This window comes from Penicillium daleae (assembly GCF_028827525.1).
Source record: "Penicillium daleae strain IBT 16125 chromosome Unknown utg000002l_segment0_segment0, whole genome shotgun sequence".
NCBI lineage: Eukaryota > Fungi > Ascomycota > Eurotiomycetes > Eurotiales > Aspergillaceae > Penicillium > Penicillium daleae.
Genome location: NW_026623150.1, coordinates 7,404,096 through 7,421,089, shown reverse-complemented (window position 1 = coordinate 7,421,089; position 16,994 = coordinate 7,404,096). Strand labels below are relative to the sequence as shown.

Below are 16,994 nucleotides of genomic sequence, written 5' to 3'. Positions count from 1 at the left end.
GGCACCAGCTACAGTTTATTCCTGCTTCGGACTGCCCTCGGGAGCACGACCTCCATTGATAGAGATGCTGTCCAACGGAGACTGGGGACGGTCGTTGTTCTTGCGGGTGCGTAGCGTGAGCGGGTAGAAGTGGTCATCGGGTTCTTCCTCCTCACTGTGTGTGCATCCGGTTAGTTCCTTTCGGTTCACTTCCGAAGTCTCTGGGGGTTGAGTTTCTCCGACTTACGGGAGCTTCCATGCGATGTAATCCTCCGTGCTCAGTCCCTCACGACCCTCCTGGAGAGACGCAAAGTCACCAGGGGTCATCATACCGGTGCGGTCCCGTGGCGATCCGGGAACGGACAACGGGCGAGAGACCTTCTGGTCAGTGCCGCCGATGATGTCGAAGTAGTCCTCGGTGCCATCGAATGAAGAAGGATAAGCTATGATTGCGCAGTTAGCCAACATTCAGAGCGTACGACTTAGTATCCAACAGAAGGCTTGGTCTTACCTCTCCGCAGAGCTAGCTGGCGAGCCTTGACATATTCCAAGCCCATCCGCTTCCAGTCCAACAGATCACTCAGGCGCTCGGTACGGTTACGCTGGTTAATCCGCTGACGCCGGCTCTTCAAGGTAAAGTTATACATGAAATCGGTCAGCTGATTCACCGAGTCATCCACGCCCTTGGCGCGACGGTCCATGATATAGATGCCGTAGTCGGAGGAGTTTTCAATCAGTTCCTCCATGTAGCAACCAAACCCAGACAGATTGGTGGTGATACTGGGCACACCCATCACCGTACACTCGGCCGGGGTGTAACCCCAGGGCTCGTAGTAGGACGGGAACACTCCCAAGTGAGTGCCGCGGACGAAATCGTCATAGTCCAGGGGGAGCACGGGGTTGGACGAGTTAAGGAACTCGGGGTGGAAGACAATCTTGACGCGATCGGACGAGTTGTTGAAGAGTTCCACCCGACGCAATTGGTTCAGAATGGGATCCTCGTGGTCGTTGACCATGTTGTGTGTGACGATGGGAGGGAGACCGTGTCGCTTCATCGCGAATAGACGACGGCGCAGGAGGACTCGATCTTGACTGGTGATGAGGTCCTTTTCGTCCGGCATGTTGTCACCTTCCTTCCACTCGAGACACCGTTCGTACATGCGCTTGCCAATGCCCTTTTCGATGTTCTCGATCGTGTCCCGCAGAGACTTGACCACCGCCTGACCCTTCAGCGACTCTACCGTGAGGGAGGAAGTCTGCGCAGGCATGATGATAAAGGCTACCACGGTGGTAGTCGACCCGCTCGCCTTCAGGCGGTGGTTAAGTCGAGCCAGACCCTCGATGAACATGTCGACACCCTTATTACGGTACTCATACCGACCAGCGGTGAAGAGATAGAGGGTATTATCCAGGTCAAAGTCATTATGGCCATAGAAATGACCCCGAACAAAGTCATTGATTTTCTCCTTGGCCTGCGAGTGCAGGTTCTGGAACTCGTGCATGGCAGAGAACTTCTTGACATTGAGACCATTGGGCAGGACCCCGTCCGGCTTGCGCTTCAGCAGATGCTCACTCTCAAAGGCAGTGATATGCGAGACCGTGGTGAAGACGTCAGCGCTGTGAGCAGCGGCGCGCTCGATGCAGTAGCGGTGGTAAATCCCGCGCTTCCCAGCCTCGGCGTCCACGTCAAAGAACTGCAGGTTGTTGTAGAAATCGACCGAACCGGCGCAGAGATAGCGACCCAGCAGAGTAGCGTGCGTCGTGAAGATGGTGGTCAGGTCCATGTGTCGCTTCTTGGTCAAGGGCAGAGCCACACCGGCCAGCCATTCGTGGAAATGGGCAACGACCGCGCGGCGGCGCTCGTGGGCAATGTACTACGCAAAGAAAGGAAGAGAAAGGTAATTAGCTTTATTTTCTCCGAGGTGTCCTTACATCGAAAGTCAGTACATACCTCGCCCAAGAACCAGGCGACCATGTATCCAAAGACGATGGCCTCATTGGTCTCATGATCGGTCGACGGGGACGGGATGCCGGAGGTGTTCCACAGATCGCCCTTCCACTCGTCCAGCCAGCGATAGCCGGTGCCCGTATTGATGAGCAGCACGCGGGGAGCACCCTCGATCAACCAGCGACCGTAGACAATCTCCACGCCGCGCTCCTGCATGGAGCTAATGGTGTCGCGCATGGCTGGGCTGGAGGGCGTGAGCTCCTCGACCTCGACGGCGGCCGAGGCCTTGTTCAGCGGACCGATCAGGGTGTAGCGGTCGCCATACTCGGCGGTGGTGACAGGAGCTTTGGACTTGAGGACAGAGTAGATACCGCCGACTCGGTTGGCCACTTCGGTGGCGATCTCGAAGAGCATATGGTTACGCACATCGCGCTTGATGGGCTCAGCGCCGTTTTCGTCGGCCATGGCGGGGGGAGAGAGTTAGGAGTTGCCGGGGGTGGTCTCTGGTGGAGGAGGAGAGGAGAAGGAGAGGAGAAGGAGAGGGGGGGGGGGAAAGCTCAAAAGCAAAAATGAGGGGAAAATCAAGAGGAGGAGCAGTCGCAGCAGCAGCAGTCGCAATGGCAGTTAGCTTTTTCGGGGTTGGGGCGAGGGTGTACGGGGGATGGGCCTCCGGACTCGGTCTGTGCGGGGGTTTCGGGATCTTGCGATTTGGATTTCAGTTTAGCCTTGAGGTTTGTACCAATTACCCCGTGGGAAGCTGGGGGAAGCGGAGACACAGAACGAGACCAGACTCCGGTGAAGCTTGGAATTGTGGGACACCCTTTTTCCGTAATATGAGGAGAAGAGATGGACGAGAAACGAGGTCATATAAGGGGCAGCACCAAACAGGTCCAGGTCCCGGTCCAGGCCTGGCACAAGGTGGGCCATCTCAACGCGGGACCACCAGAGAAGGTCTGTGCCTTGGCTTAGAGTCGTCCTGGAGACAATTCGCAATTGGACCAGAGGCTCCAAGCTCCAAGCTCTTAGCTACTTAATAGGTAATGCAGCAATGAGAAAAAGAACGTCAACTACGAAAACTACAGTATGGAAGACTGCCAATTGGCCTAAAACAGGCTCCCGGTCAGAGTGGACGGAGTACCTCACACGTGATGAAATCATTTCCAACGGACACGCTAGTCGGGTCTGGTGCAGGAATACGACCCAACCAGCTCTGCCCCCCAACGAGTTGTTGTTAAGTTTAAAAAGGAGCTCTTCTCCGACCTGTCGACCAGAAGGAGGCAAATCAGATGACTCGGCGATCCTCAATTTCTCCGGTCAATTCCAGTTATCGGGATGAACACGCCACCAATTGAAACGTAGTTTGAGCGACGGTACCTCCGTCTACCGTGGGCGACTGCCAATTTGCTCCCGCCCGTCTGGGGAAAGCTGGCATCGATGATGTCATCGGATGATCCCCCCGCCGCGGATCAATTACGTAATCGTGTACCTTGGGTCCCTTCGATCGGGCCAGGTACAGGATAGGTAGGTCCAAGCATTGCATGTGTTAGTTACTATATCTGAGATCTTATAGTAATGTTCAGGTTATGCACCGATAGGTGCAATCACCCGAGTAATGAAGGGGAATAGACTGGGTATTCACTACTTGTCGAGTAACGATGATACATAACAATGGATAGGATATCGTATACATCCTTGGCAATCCACTCCAACAATACATCCGATGGCCAATTGTTCGCGATTGGTATCTTAGTATTGATTATTACAATAGCAAAGTTTATCCTATCTCGCCACATCCTAATTCTCTCTCAAGTCAGAGCTTGAAAGTACATCATTTGCACGAGATACTCTCGTTTCTCAGGGAAATAAGCAAGAACTAACAGAAGTGTGAGCAGATATCAACTCAAACGCGTATTGAAAGACAAAAACTACTCACATTTGCCGAATTTATCTTCTACTCCAGTAATTTCAAGATCCGCAATCTGCTTGTTGAAGTCACCAAGATCAAACTTCCCCATATTGCGTGCGATTTTAAAGTACAACCATAATCGTTCAACGGGGAATTCCATGAAGAACCTTTGCCGAGAGAATCGAACGTAGTCCTTGTCCAGGTTATTTAGACTGGAGTCTTTGAGGATCACATCGACCTTGATCCTTAATAATAACATGAGACTCGCTTGATGGACATCGTTCCAAAAGGTCTTCCGGCTTGCTCCTGCATATCGATTTTTAGATATGATGGGAATGCAATGAACACGGCGGCTGCCTTACCTGGTTTTAGAAGAGAATAAACTGGAGGAATAGAGGATTCAGTTTCCTCGCTTTGCAACAACTCTATGGCAAGTCTTGCGGCGACAGAAAGTGACATGTGCAGTTGGGGAGAACGGACACCAGGGCGGAAATGGCGGGTTTTGCAAACGGTAGATCCCCCAAGTTGACGCATAATCCTTTCAAGGGTGGTCAAATACAGACGACGCTCATCGAATGGGCTGCTCATAGTGTTCTTCATCCCGAGGGTGTCATCTTCGAGGTATCTCTCTATGTTGACCTTGAGCGATGACTTTGAATGAAACACGATTGAGGAGGTGGTGTACGCTTCTTCCAGAAGGATGTTGTTAATAAGAGTTATATGGCGCGACGAAATCTTGAAGCATTGGAAACAAAATCGGTCGTTGGGTCTTAAGGAGGCAATTGAAGTAATGTTCTTCTGAACATAGACCGTGTCGCATTTGCGGATAGGAAGGTCTTGCAAAATTGATCCCGCTTTATCAGGGTAGAGATGTTGAGATCGAGCTGCCTCTAACAGTGGTTCTAATATAGATCCAGTCACCTGGTCTTGTGAGCCAAGCAGATGGCTTCGCAAGACAATCATCAGCCTTGGGGATAAAGGAGCGAAGTTATGGTACTCATTGTATATGTGATTGGATTCTTGGGTCAGAGGGTTTAACGTCTCGGTCGACGGGCCTTCAAACACGGCGTACGCATTCTCAGTAAGAAGAAATTCATCGTCCGAGGACATCGGTTCGCAAAAGGCAAGGAAGCTATGTGTGAGATGCAGTATCATCATCATAGCATCGTCAGGATATATCCGAGTTTTGAGGGTTTCGATCCAAGCCTTGGCGGGGTCCATTTCGAGGTCCAGGAATTCTCGCAAGTTGTCGAACCAGACATCGCGTGGTTTAGAAAAGCCCCTTGACCTCATATATTCCGCCATGCGCTCTCGGTCATCCGCGTTGTAATCATCAATGTGATCATGATTATACCGAGCGAACATTCCTGAATTCCGATATTTCATAAGGAAAAGGAATCCTCGCAGTTTGTCCACTTCAATCCGCTCGAGTTCAAGAATCAAGCCTTGGGCAAACTGGCTGTATGCACGAAGAATAATTTTACTCGTATCGCTCTCAAGTTTGGAAAGCTTTTTCTCCAGATGATAGGGGTTCTGGTCGAAACCAGGATCCCGATACATGTCCACAAGGGCAAATTCGGTCGAAACAGGCCGCTGGGTTAAAGTAGACATTTCAAGATCAACCTTGTTTACAAGCAAGTCCCGGCGATTTCTGGATCTTTTCTTCCTTCCATGGTAATCATTGCGTGGGCCTGCCGGTGGTTGATCTTTCGCTGCGAATTTTCTCAAGATGAATCGAGGAACAAAATGGAGGTTTTGGGGTGTGGGTTCCATCTTCAGTGTTTGGTGTCCTTTCACGTCTGACCTTGTTCTGTCCTGTGGTCCATTATTTGTCTCTAAATATATATGAATTTACCTGTAAGCCTTGTCAGCCTTGTCACTATAGATATACCATCTCAAGTCGCCGTAGTTGGCGCTTGGCCACGGAACCGCCGAGGCATTTTCCTGTTGGCCTCCCGGCGCTTATTCTTTGGATGAGATCGCCACAAACGAGATAAAGGGGTTGTTGCGACACGTAACGCCTCGCGAAATGGTCTCGTTCCGCTGATGTGGCAGTGTTTAGTATGTCGAAATTCCAGGAAACGCCTGCATCCAATGAATAAATTACTTTGAACTTCCAAGTAGAGCCGAGTCCCCTAGGCGTGATACCGTTGTTTTTCATGTGATCAACCAGGCTCTATAATTAACTGAAAGCTGATCCCTCAAAATTTGGTAAAATTGATTCATAAGTAACAGCAGGGACGTAAGAGAACCCCACCTTCAACCTGTTCTGAGTAACAGCCTGACTCAACGACCTAATCTGATTTTCATTTGTGGCAACCAGGAAGTTTTGGATATCGATGTTATACTTTAAGTAATATCAATATCTAGTCGGACATATTGCTCCACTTATTCTAACATCGTGGCTAATATAACAGGGGCGACAGATCTCGAAGGTATTTCGTATACACTCTCGCTGCCCATATCCCCAGCTCTAGGGGGTTGGATCAGCTCTTTCAACACGCAAAGATATAATTAACGAAAAAGAGTCGTATCCGCAAAGACATATATTCAGTTAGAGAAGATGTATTTTACAGAACAGCAGACCATCAAATCAAATTTGTTCTGAGCTAGGTTTTACACTCAAGATCACTCTCCTTTCAGGATTTTGTGAAGTCAGATTTGACAACTTGAAAATAAAACTAGACTCGAAGATACCAAATTAACCGAGACATCACATACTCAATCAAGGCTAAATAATCGAAAGGATAGGTCAAAATGCTGTCTAGTCATAAACATAAGCAATAGATGCTAACTTAGCTGTCCCGAGGTGGTCAGACCCACTCCGGCCATGTGGGAGAAGAAGGAGATTGCATCTATACCTACAGTATTATGGCCGATTAAAGGGCCAAAAGTTTTCATTCCTGATGAGTGACCCGGTAAGTCCCGGGCAAAATTATATCATTCAAAAAGATCTTATCTGCAATTGTTCCGAGCAAACACTCAGTCAACAAAGAGCCCCGGAATCACGTCGCAGCTCTGATCCAAAAGAGAAGAGGTTACCAAGTCATACATCAGTTGCGAATCTTCCAATACCATTGTTCCTGAGACCCATGGCATCGTTGCGATATCGAATAACCGTCTCTGCGGATTTCGAGCCGGCAAGTCCCAGTCGACTACACAAGGTCTAAAACAATGACATTAAAGGCGCACAAGATGGACTTTCCGGAGGTGAGACTGAAGAAGAGATATAAATACCAGAGAAAACTCGCCCCGCGATGATACTTCTTGAATCGCTATTTCCTATCTCGAGTATCCTCTCATGGTGTTCACCCGAGATCCTGATCCGGACGAACACGTCTATGCCAACCCAGTGTCCAGTTTCATCCAACAAGCCGGCAAAGCATCGGGAAGAGGCTTCACCAGGCTTGTGAAAAAGATCAAGCAAAAGGCTCGAGAGCGCCAGACACGTAAAAGACATCGAACCCCATCGTTTGTGCATGTACCTCCATGCCCTGATAGACGAGGGACTTCATCACCGGCACTATGCGATTACAAGGCTCCAGATACCTCATCCCATCATATGACAAAAGGGTCAAAGACTGTGAAGCTTTACCGTCATCAAGAAGGCAACAGATCCTATGAGAGCATGTCGCAGATTAATCCTCTGACGAGGCTCTATGTGACCAACCCTGACCCGCCAACGAGTCCCGTCACGGCAGACGACCTGTCTACAAGGTCTAACATCACCCTCAAAAGAGCCAGGAGGAAGTTACCTTCTTCTCATTTGTTCAAAATTTCTTCTCGTCCCAGTCGGACCAATTGGCCCCTGGAGGATATCCCAGAAGAATCCATCCAAGAACCCATACTGGAGTCGACTACTGCTGAGACTGAGAGTCAAGATTGGTCTTTATCTGTGGGGAGTGCTCAAAAGTGGCAGCATATAGACGAACTCTGGTTCACTCCGACCTCAGCGGAAACTGCAAGAAGCCCTTCGGTCCCATCCTCAAATCAAGATCAAGTGTGTGCGCCACCTGCTTCACTCCCTCCTTCATCAGCCATGTATTCACAGTCACCAAAGGGAAGTCATTTTTCTTCAGAATTCCACCCTAGCGTCATTGCGCCCATCCGCACTCTGAGGCCTACCAGATATCGAATATCAAATCTTCCTCCTCGAATTCCATCCTTATATTTTCGAGCCGGTTCGCCCTTTGCTGATGGAGATTTACCGTGGAATCGGACTAGCCAGTTCTAAAGGCGCTGTTTCATAAAAATCCCTTGGGCCTCTTGTCTGATACTTTGTTTGGGGGGAACCCACTCCCTCAAATGGCTCTGCTTCTGTTTTTTGGTTACGATGCCTTTCGCCCATTCGATACCCTTGTTCATTGCGGGAAAAGCCTCAATTTATTAATGTGACAATGGTAATGGTTGTTGTTGAATATTCGTATTTTAATTAGAATATGCAAATTAATTCAAGAAGTATGCACTCTATAGACTAGCCCTAAGTGTTTCCTCTTTGGGAGATCCACGGGCATCACGTGACATGGATGGTTCCAACATGCAAATCGCGCACCAGATGCGAATTTTCCACGAGGTGATCAAGTGGATTCAGCAGTCTGCCTATGTATGACACTATTGGCTCCACCTAGACCATCCACCAGGCTTGGATGCCAGTTCATGGCAGAGATGCCTTCCAAGTTGTCAGTGAAGTCATTTCCCCACAATGACTTCATAATGGTGTCACATCGATCAAGAATCTACAAGACAGGGTATATATAAAGAAGAACTGAACGACGACAAACTTCATTCGACAATTGCCCATCAACAGACTTCCAATCATCAAGGTACGCATTGACAGGTCAACGTTAAATTCGGAGACATCTCTCTAACCAAACTGACGTAGATCAACATCCACATCTTCAATCTCTCCGACATCATTCACAATGGTTCGCGGCGCTGAGTACGACAACGGAGTCCCCCAGAGCGACAACGCCATTGAGGCAGGCGCTACCAAGGCACACGGTACTGGTGCTACTGTACGTTGCAACGATCCCAACTTTACTACACTGAATGCACAAAATACTAACATTATCACCATACAGGACGCCCCCATCGAGCGCGTCAACAAGGTCGCCCCCATGCCCGAAGAGACTGGCTCTCAACGCGAGGTTTACAGCGGCGCCGGCAGTGCTGGCTCGAACAGTGGAAAGGGTGGCCATGAGCCCAAGACTCTCGGCGAGAACAAAGGCCGTGGCGCTAAGGGTATGAAATAAGGTGCTGGTTGCCTTATGATTCTATTTCTTTGAGCCCATAGTTTAGGTTATTGTCATGATTGAGGATACTTCAGATATATCCTTGACTTGAAATACCCTTCACATTTCTTGTATTATTGCGTGCTTCGGGTGGTGGGAAGTGGAGTTCGGTGGACATTATTCACTGGAGAGCATAACGTCATGTATGAATATCAGTGATCAGAAACCTTTCTACACATGTAGCTTGCACATTCTCGTACCTACTAGAGACTTTATCTAGACTTCGGCCGATCACCCGATGACGGAGGAGCGAAGAACGTGGCCAGAAGAGAAGGCCCGATTCCAGTAGTACCTTCTAATTACCAGGCCCACGAAGAGGCCATCTACTATTAATTGGTTAGGCACGGATCAAGAAAATAGCATCTCATAGAGAAATATGAAACATGAAAATCGCTTCTGTACAGTTTCTAGAAATGGAACGCGACGGCTGTAAGAACTATAGTGTATAGAATGACTAGACATAACCGGCCATGAATGCATGGGAGGTGTAAGAAATTATTAACGGGGGATCATTGCGAGCTGGAGGACTCTGCCTCCTTTTCCGAGTCTTGCTTGTCACTCGCAGATTCGGTCTTCTCCGGTGCCTCGGATTCAACAGCAGGTTCGGCAATATACTTTGCATTGACGAGTTCAAGCAGCTTGTCACCTAAGCTGCTGGCACCCTCGATTTTCGCCAGCTTTGACTGGAGGTACACGATATCAGTTTGCATCCTGCATTACACTATTAGTTTTGTCTGTCTCCAATATGAGGGTTATCACCATTACGGCTGAATCTTACCTCTTCTTTCCGGCCTCTGTCTCAACGCTAGCTTCTTCAAAGGCCTTGGTCCAGTGGTCACGGTAGTTGTTGAACACAGGTATCATGATCATGTCCACAGTCATGTCTGGAAGGTGTTTACTAAGGACCCGATATAGAGTTCCGGTCTCCTTGGCCAGCGTCTCCATGTAGGGATGAACACCGGTCGAGGTATCATTGTCCCAATCAATCTTTTTCATAGCAGTGACACGGATAGAGGATCGCGAGCTCACGATATCGACTAGCTTCTCATGGATGCCACTTTGATGCTCCTGGAACAGTCGCTTGACCTTGTCGAATTCGGCCATAACCTGGTTGGTCTGTCCATGACGCCGAACAAACTCTCGTACGTACGGAACAAGAGCAATGACAAAGCTCAAGGCCTGCGACGAAAGGGCAAGATGTTTAGTCGTGATGTTCTTCAAGCCTGCACTCCGCGTAGCACCCGCGCCGAGGATCAGTTGAGAAGAGCGTGAATTGAAGAGCTTCAATATCTCCAGCAGTTGCGGGGCAATGTCTTGAATCATGCTCGGAATGTTCGCCATAAGGAATTCAAATTCCTCGATGCTGCGCATTATTGCCACTGCGCAATCAGGCAGGATGTATTTTTGTTCATCGACAACTGCACTGCGCACCTTCTCCTTCGCCGTTCCATTAGCACCCTCGCTTGATTCGGATGCATTGTTCTGAGGGGCTGCACTGTCTGGAACCCAGATTTTAGAAACATCGACCCAAGCCTCGATGTCCTTAGTACTGGCATCTAGAATGCGAGTGAGAACAGTGACCTCGGAATCACCAAAGTCTCGTGCGTCCCACCGGTCAGAATCCATAACATTAACGATACGGTGACGTTGCGATTCACCAAATCTAGCAATGAATTCACGAATCTGGTTGCCAACGAGGGTCTTCAAGGCGGTACCACCACGCCCCGAAATCGCCTCGCACTCGTCAGCAAAGAGGCGGTTAAGCGTGAAGTACTTCAAGAATTCCTCCTTCGAAAGCTGAGCAGTCTGCTCAGAGCGAACCTTCAGCACCTTGGTGATTTGAGACTGGGCGATATCTACTGCTTGACCAAGAAGGCTTGACATATCCAAGACTTGCAAGATCTCATCTTGGGCCATGGCCGAAGCCGAAGCCGAAGACCCATGATCAGGGGACCTATTGGTCTGGTCTGGGCTCTGCGGATTGGGACTCCGAGTGGGCGACCAAATACCAGCCGCCGGAGAACTTCCTAATCCACTAGCAATATCCAAAAGGATCTTGACTTGAGTGCTCAGCCGACGCAAGCATTCACTGATGCCGGTATAGACTGCCACGAGCATGCCATAAGCATCGTCTGGATCAAGGGCGCGCAAGTTCCGTGAGAGGATAGAGGACTTCTCCTGCTGACTCCGTTGCCGATCGCTATGAGTAGACACCGAAATCATAGACTCATTGTCATCATCACTCGAACTGGGGAGGTATTTCCGAATGAGACCTTTCATCTCTCGTAGGACAGCAGTTTTGAACGATGTGGCAGCAGCAGTTGTGTAGTGGGCTCGAGCGAGTCCAGTGAGCTGGGTGTTCAACCGGGACCGTAGCTCATTATTAATGGTCATATATGCAGGTGAAACTGTCGAAACAGGACGCTGGCCACCACGTTGTCGCAAGAAGGAGGCACCCCATCGCTGCAAGGTCACAGCAGAGGACACATTGTCGACATGAGCTCGTAAATCACCTAATAGGTCATTCAAAAAGCGGGTTTCATATCCCATGCCAATGCGCTGTCTTAACATGGCGAGATCATCGGAAGCTCCATCTAGGGCTTTCAGGCCCCGAAGGTCAATTGGCCTCCGTGGAAGATCTTTCTCATCGTCATCAACTGGGCGATCAGACGCCTTCTCCCCTGCCATGAGCTTTTCCACTTCCTCTAGTTCATCGGCAGCATCTTCAATATCCCCTTGCTCGACTAAATCCTCACATCGCGACACTGACTCTACAACGTCACGTAATTGAGCCACAGCAGCCGCCAGCATCCGCACGTTTTCTCTCCGTCGGCGTAAATTCACAATCTTCAAACCACCAAGAGCCATTTCCTTGTCGATTTTCTGCAGATCCTTGCGAAGAACCTGAATCCGTTTCACAGAGTCTGCTGCTTCAGCATGCAGTTCTCGAAGCGAACCCAAAGCGGTGAAAAATGACTTTGACGCAGTGGAAATAGAGGAGATGAGGTGGATCTCCACGGTGTCCATGTACCAGGAAAGCTTCTCCTGCAAAATCGCATTGGTCGCTAGTGCTTTCCTGCCAGTGTGAACTGGTTCGGGAGCTCCGCCATTGGCGTGCTTGTCGTCCTTGGTTGGTGGTCGCGGGGGTTTAACCACCTCGGACTTTTCCGAGATGACATCAAATGTGCGGGGGTTTTCCAAGTGGAAATCTTCCTCAAAATATACCGGTGGGATTGTAGACAGGGGAGTCACAGCAGGCCCACGGCCGCGGGCGCCTGACGGACGTCGGCCGCGAGGATCATAAGGAGAGGTTGGTCGTGAATTGATAGACATCACCGAGGATCTCCGCTCGGGACTCCACGGCATCAACGATTCCATATCATCCGGTTTCGGGGACTTGAAGCCAGACGGGGTTTGGGTGTCCTCCCCAGCACCTTCTTTCGACTGTTGAAATACATCGTACAAGGAGCCCACTTGCGACAGATATGGTTGAAATGCTTTTCCGTCCACATGGGGAATATTTGTCAGAGTTACGGGTGGAATATCGCGGGATGAGGGGGGTTTATATCCGGTCGTAGATACGGCGGTATGCGGCGTCAAGCCAGTGCGGACTATCGGAGGTTGGAGAAGGGTAGAGATAGCTGCGGATCGGCGGGCTGATTAGTTGTCGTGGCAGGTTTGAGCTTCAATTCTGATATACGAACCATTCTGCCCAGATTCGGCTATGGAGCCATGGTGTTGCGATGTATCCAGGATTCCTCCAATGCTTACGATTGAGCTCGCCGTGGATCCCCTCCTCAGGGGGTATCGCTGAGGGCGCACCCGGGGAGATTCCAGCTGGGAAGTAGAATAATGCGATACTGGCGGTGTCGATGCACCTGATGCAAGGCTGTCAATTGACTTGCGTGGACTGGATGGCGCCATCTTGCCCACGTCCACCAGGCGGATGCGACAACCACCTGGGGTCGATCGTTTGGGGAAGCTCGGAGTTATCTGATCATGACAGATAGGGCCTCTGCAATGCGCCAGTCGGGACCAGTACCGCTGCGAATACCTTCCAGTCAATGATGACAGGTCAACAGCTTCAATCCGAGGACAATCTCTCGAGTTCACACGATTCTGAAGGGAGTGCCAAGCAGAGTTGTCGAGGTGGCTTTGTTACCCAGGTGCCATGTGCATTTCCGCCCAATCGGGAAAGGCGCTAACCTGTCCGACGGGAATCCGGAATAACTGATCTTCCGGTCGGCTTGACCAAACTTTAGTGCCTTCGATATCAGGCAGAACCACTTAACGCGTCCCACTGCCCTCGACGCGACGCGTTGGTGTTCCCGCCCAAATCCAAAAGTTCTCCCTTCCTGTCCCTCTCCATCACCACCGTCCACAAGCACCATGGATAGACGCACCCCCTACACCTTGAGCGTTCTCGAGTCCAGCACCAATGGTGCCGAGGACTCGCGCTCCTTCACTCAGGCTCGTCTGCGCGATTTTGTCTTGCAATTCCAGTTGGACAACGCATTCATTTACCGGTACGCAGCCCACATTCATCATTCTCCTCGAAGGCTGTTTTTTGCTTGCTCTCAGAGACGACTGACCTGACCAATGGTACCAGTGACCAATTACGACACAATGTCCTAGGCAAGAACTACTATTGCGACATCGATATTGCCCATCTCATTTCCTACAACGAGGATTTGGCACACAAGCTTACATCTGAGCCTGCGGATATTATTCCTCTGGTAGGTACAATGCAGCGCAACTATCGCTGACCCGCTCAGCTGAGCCCAAGCTAATACTCGATCAGTTCGAAGCGGCATTGCAGGAATGCACCAAGCGGATCGTCTTCCCTGGTCAACACGACATCACTCTCCCCTCCCACCAATTGCTTCTTCACTCCTCCGCGACCCACATTTCTATCCGTGACCTCAATGCGATCAACGTGTCTCACCTCGTCCGAATCCCCGGTATCGTGATCGGTGCCTCGACTATCTCATCAAAGGCGACCACGGTGCACATTCGCTGCAAGAACTGTGACCACAGTGAAAATATCACCGTTGACGGCGGCTTCTCCGGGCTGTCCCTTCCCAGACAGTGCGGTCGCGCAAAGATTCCAGGCGACCAACCGGATGAGAAATGTCCGCTCGACCCGTACGTGGTTCACCACGAGAAGTGCCAATTTGTGGACCAGCAGGTTCTCAAGCTCCAGGAAGCCCCCGATCAGGTGCCGGTTGGTGAACTGCCCCGTCATGTCCTGATCTCTGCCGACCGATACCTTGCCAACCGCGTGGTCCCTGGTTCTCGATGCACAGTGATGGGTATTTTCTCTATCTACCAGGCCAAGGGTGCTAAGAAGGAGGCTGCAGTGGCTATCCGCAACCCTTACTTGCGAGCTGTGGGCATCAACAGCGACGTGGATTCAACTGCCAAGGGCAATGCTGTATTTAGTGAAGAGGAGGAGCAAGAGTTCTTGGAGCTCAGCCGCCGACCAGATCTCTACGATGCCCTTTCCCGGAGTATCGCACCGTCTATCTACGGCAACGTCGACATGAAAAAGGCCATCGTTTGCCTGCTTATGGGTGGTTCTAAAAAGATTCTCCCCGATGGCATGAAGCTCCGTGGTGACATCAACGTTCTCATGCTTGGTGACCCTGGTACTGCCAAGTCCCAGTTGTTGAAGTTCGTTGAAAAAGCCGCGCCTATCGCCATCTACACTTCCGGAAAGGGTTCCTCGGCAGCCGGTTTGACGGCCTCAGTCCAGCGAGATCACACCACCCGTGAGTTCTACCTGGAAGGTGGTGCGATGGTTCTTGCAGATGGCGGTGTGGTGTGTATCGATGAGTTCGACAAGATGCGCGACGAGGACCGAGTGGCTATCCACGAAGCCATGGAGCAACAGACCATCTCTATTGCCAAGGCCGGTATCACGACGATTTTGAACTCTCGAACGTCAGTTCTTGCCGCGGCCAACCCTATCTTTGGCCGCTACGATGATCTCAAGACCCCCGGTGAGAACATCGATTTCCAGACGACCATTCTTTCTCGTTTCGATATGATCTTCATTGTTCGTGATGACCACGAGCGTGGCCGGGATGAGAGAATTGCCCGCCACGTCATGGGTGTGCATATGGGTGGCCGCGGTATTGAGGAGCAAGTTGAGGCGGAGATTCCCCTTGAACAGATGAAGCGTTACATCAGCTACTGCCGCAGGTAAGTTTTGCACGCACCTGCTTTATTCCGTTACAATCATGCTAACATCTTATCTCTAGCCGCTGCGCTCCTCGTCTCTCCCCCGAAGCCGCTGAGAAGCTGTCCTCGCACTTCGTGTCCATCCGCAAGCAAGTCCACCGTGCTGAGTTGGAGTCCAATACCCGCTCTTCCATCCCCATCACTGTCCGTCAGCTTGAGGCTATCGTCCGTATCACCGAGTCTCTAGCCAAACTCTCACTCTCCCCCATCGCCACAGAGGCCCACGTCGACGAGGCCATCCGCCTCTTCCTGGCATCCACCATGGACGCCGTCACCCAAGGCGAGGGCCAAGGGAGCAAGGAACTCATGGAGGAAGCGACCAAGATCGAGGACGAGCTGAAGCGCCGCCTGCCGCTGGGCTGGAGTACTAGCCTGGCAACTCTGCGCCGCGAGTTCGTCGATGGCAAGGGGTACACTGAGCAAGCGCTCAACCGGGCACTGATCGTCCTGCAGCGGCGGGAAACGGTGCAGATCCGTTCCGGCGGCTCGCAGATCTACCGCAACAGGCCCTAATTCCAGCACCAGCTGTATCATGATTCTGACATGTTGTTCTTGTTTGTTTTTCTATACCGTGTACGTGCAATGGGTGACGGTCGTTTCTTCGGTTTGTGCATCAATTCGGCTCGCAGGGCATGGGAGTTTGGAGCGTGTGTGATATTGGTTCTTGGGGGATATACTTTAGCTTAGTTTTCTGTCTCTGCAGGCATGAATGCATATTCGATACATTTCATCTACCTCAATTGGAACTTCACAGGGTTCAAGCACTTTAGCCTCCATCGTCCGAGTTACAAAAATCCTCATACAGTCATGACACGATCTGTACATACTCAACCAGCCACAGAGCCAAGCAACCCACTGGCCCAAGAAACATCTCATTCGCGAACCTAACCGCCAAGAACCTCCAGGATGAGGCTGCATATCCTCCAAGTGGAGATGCCATTCAATTCCCGCCCAGCCAAGCAATCCTCTCTAGGCACCAGTATTTCTCCGCGAAGCGTCTTGTCCGGGAGGAACAGTAGGGCAGGCAAATAGTTCTTGGCCTGCATGTTCACTGCAACATCAGCGGCCGTCATCCTCGAGACGCCTGTGGCTGAAATGTAGGGCTGCATCATGCGCCACGATAATGGCGCATAGACAGGGTTCAATTTCCTGGTGCTGGATGTCATCTTTCTAGCACTCATATGTCATAAATGTTTCGAACTAGGAGATGTCAGCGTTGGCATATGGATATACTCCGTACATGACGTACTTTGGTCGCATGCGTGTAACTGCTGGGGCATTTGCATCAGCGGATTGGGTCAGATTTGTGCAGTGGGGGTCTTAGACTCATTGACATGGTATACCATGGCTCCACCATCGCTCTCATGACTGCGTTGGTCGAGATACCCCCGCCGGTGGCATCTGCACCTAGCCAGCCCACTTTGGAATGAATAGCAAATGAGTCGGGGACATGTGTCGGACAAGAAATCGGGCTGCTGCAAGGTTTTCGGTCAAGAAGAAGCCTGGATACAGGATATGAGGAGGTGGAGGTTGATGAGATGACTATAAATAAAGCCATCCCTCGTCCTCGTGGAGGGTTTTCGAAAGCGTTCCATCATCCAAAGCAATCCTCACTTTGAGATATCCC

General features: G+C 50.7%; 5 protein-coding genes across 5 annotated transcripts; 2 read left to right on the top strand and 3 right to left on the bottom strand.

Moving 5' to 3' along the window:
• Positions 1 to 15: 15 nt before the first annotated feature.
• Positions 16 to 2,392, bottom strand: N7458_003533 (Glycogen synthase; the record flags this gene model as incomplete). The annotated part of the gene is made up of 4 exons (XM_056906916.1): positions 16 to 154; positions 227 to 422; positions 491 to 1,853; positions 1,931 to 2,392. The coding sequence occupies 4 exons, from the start codon at positions 2,390 to 2,392 to the stop codon at positions 16 to 18; spliced, it is 2,160 nt and encodes a 719-aa protein (XP_056771023.1).
• A 1,340-nt stretch (positions 2,393 to 3,732) lies between these two features.
• On the bottom strand, positions 3,733 to 5,606 carry N7458_003532 (DUF4238 domain-containing protein; the record flags this gene model as incomplete). The annotated part of the gene is made up of 3 exons (XM_056906915.1): positions 3,733 to 3,800; positions 3,861 to 4,139; positions 4,196 to 5,606. The coding sequence occupies 3 exons, from the start codon at positions 5,604 to 5,606 to the stop codon at positions 3,733 to 3,735; spliced, it is 1,758 nt and encodes a 585-aa protein (XP_056771022.1).
• Positions 5,607 to 8,755: 3,149 nt separating this feature from the next.
• Positions 8,756 to 9,085, top strand: N7458_003531 (uncharacterized protein; the record flags this gene model as incomplete). The annotated part of the gene is made up of 2 exons (XM_056906914.1): positions 8,756 to 8,848; positions 8,915 to 9,085. The coding sequence occupies 2 exons, from the start codon at positions 8,756 to 8,758 to the stop codon at positions 9,083 to 9,085; spliced, it is 264 nt and encodes an 87-aa protein (XP_056771021.1).
• Positions 9,086 to 9,633: 548 nt separating this feature from the next.
• Positions 9,634 to 13,048, bottom strand: N7458_003530 (vacuolar protein sorting-associated protein 54; the record flags this gene model as incomplete). The annotated part of the gene is made up of 3 exons (XM_056906913.1): positions 9,634 to 9,835; positions 9,903 to 12,780; positions 12,829 to 13,048. 3 exons carry the CDS (start codon positions 13,046 to 13,048, stop codon positions 9,634 to 9,636), a joined length of 3,300 nt encoding a protein of 1,099 aa, XP_056771020.1.
• Positions 13,049 to 13,513: 465 nt separating this feature from the next.
• N7458_003529 (MCM DNA helicase complex subunit MCM5) lies at positions 13,514 to 15,880 on the top strand (the record flags this gene model as incomplete). Its single annotated transcript, XM_056906912.1, has 4 exons — positions 13,514 to 13,650; positions 13,734 to 13,860; positions 13,926 to 15,328; positions 15,388 to 15,880. 4 exons carry the CDS (start codon positions 13,514 to 13,516, stop codon positions 15,878 to 15,880), a joined length of 2,160 nt encoding a protein of 719 aa, XP_056771019.1.
• Positions 15,881 to 16,994: the final 1,114 nt, after the last annotated feature.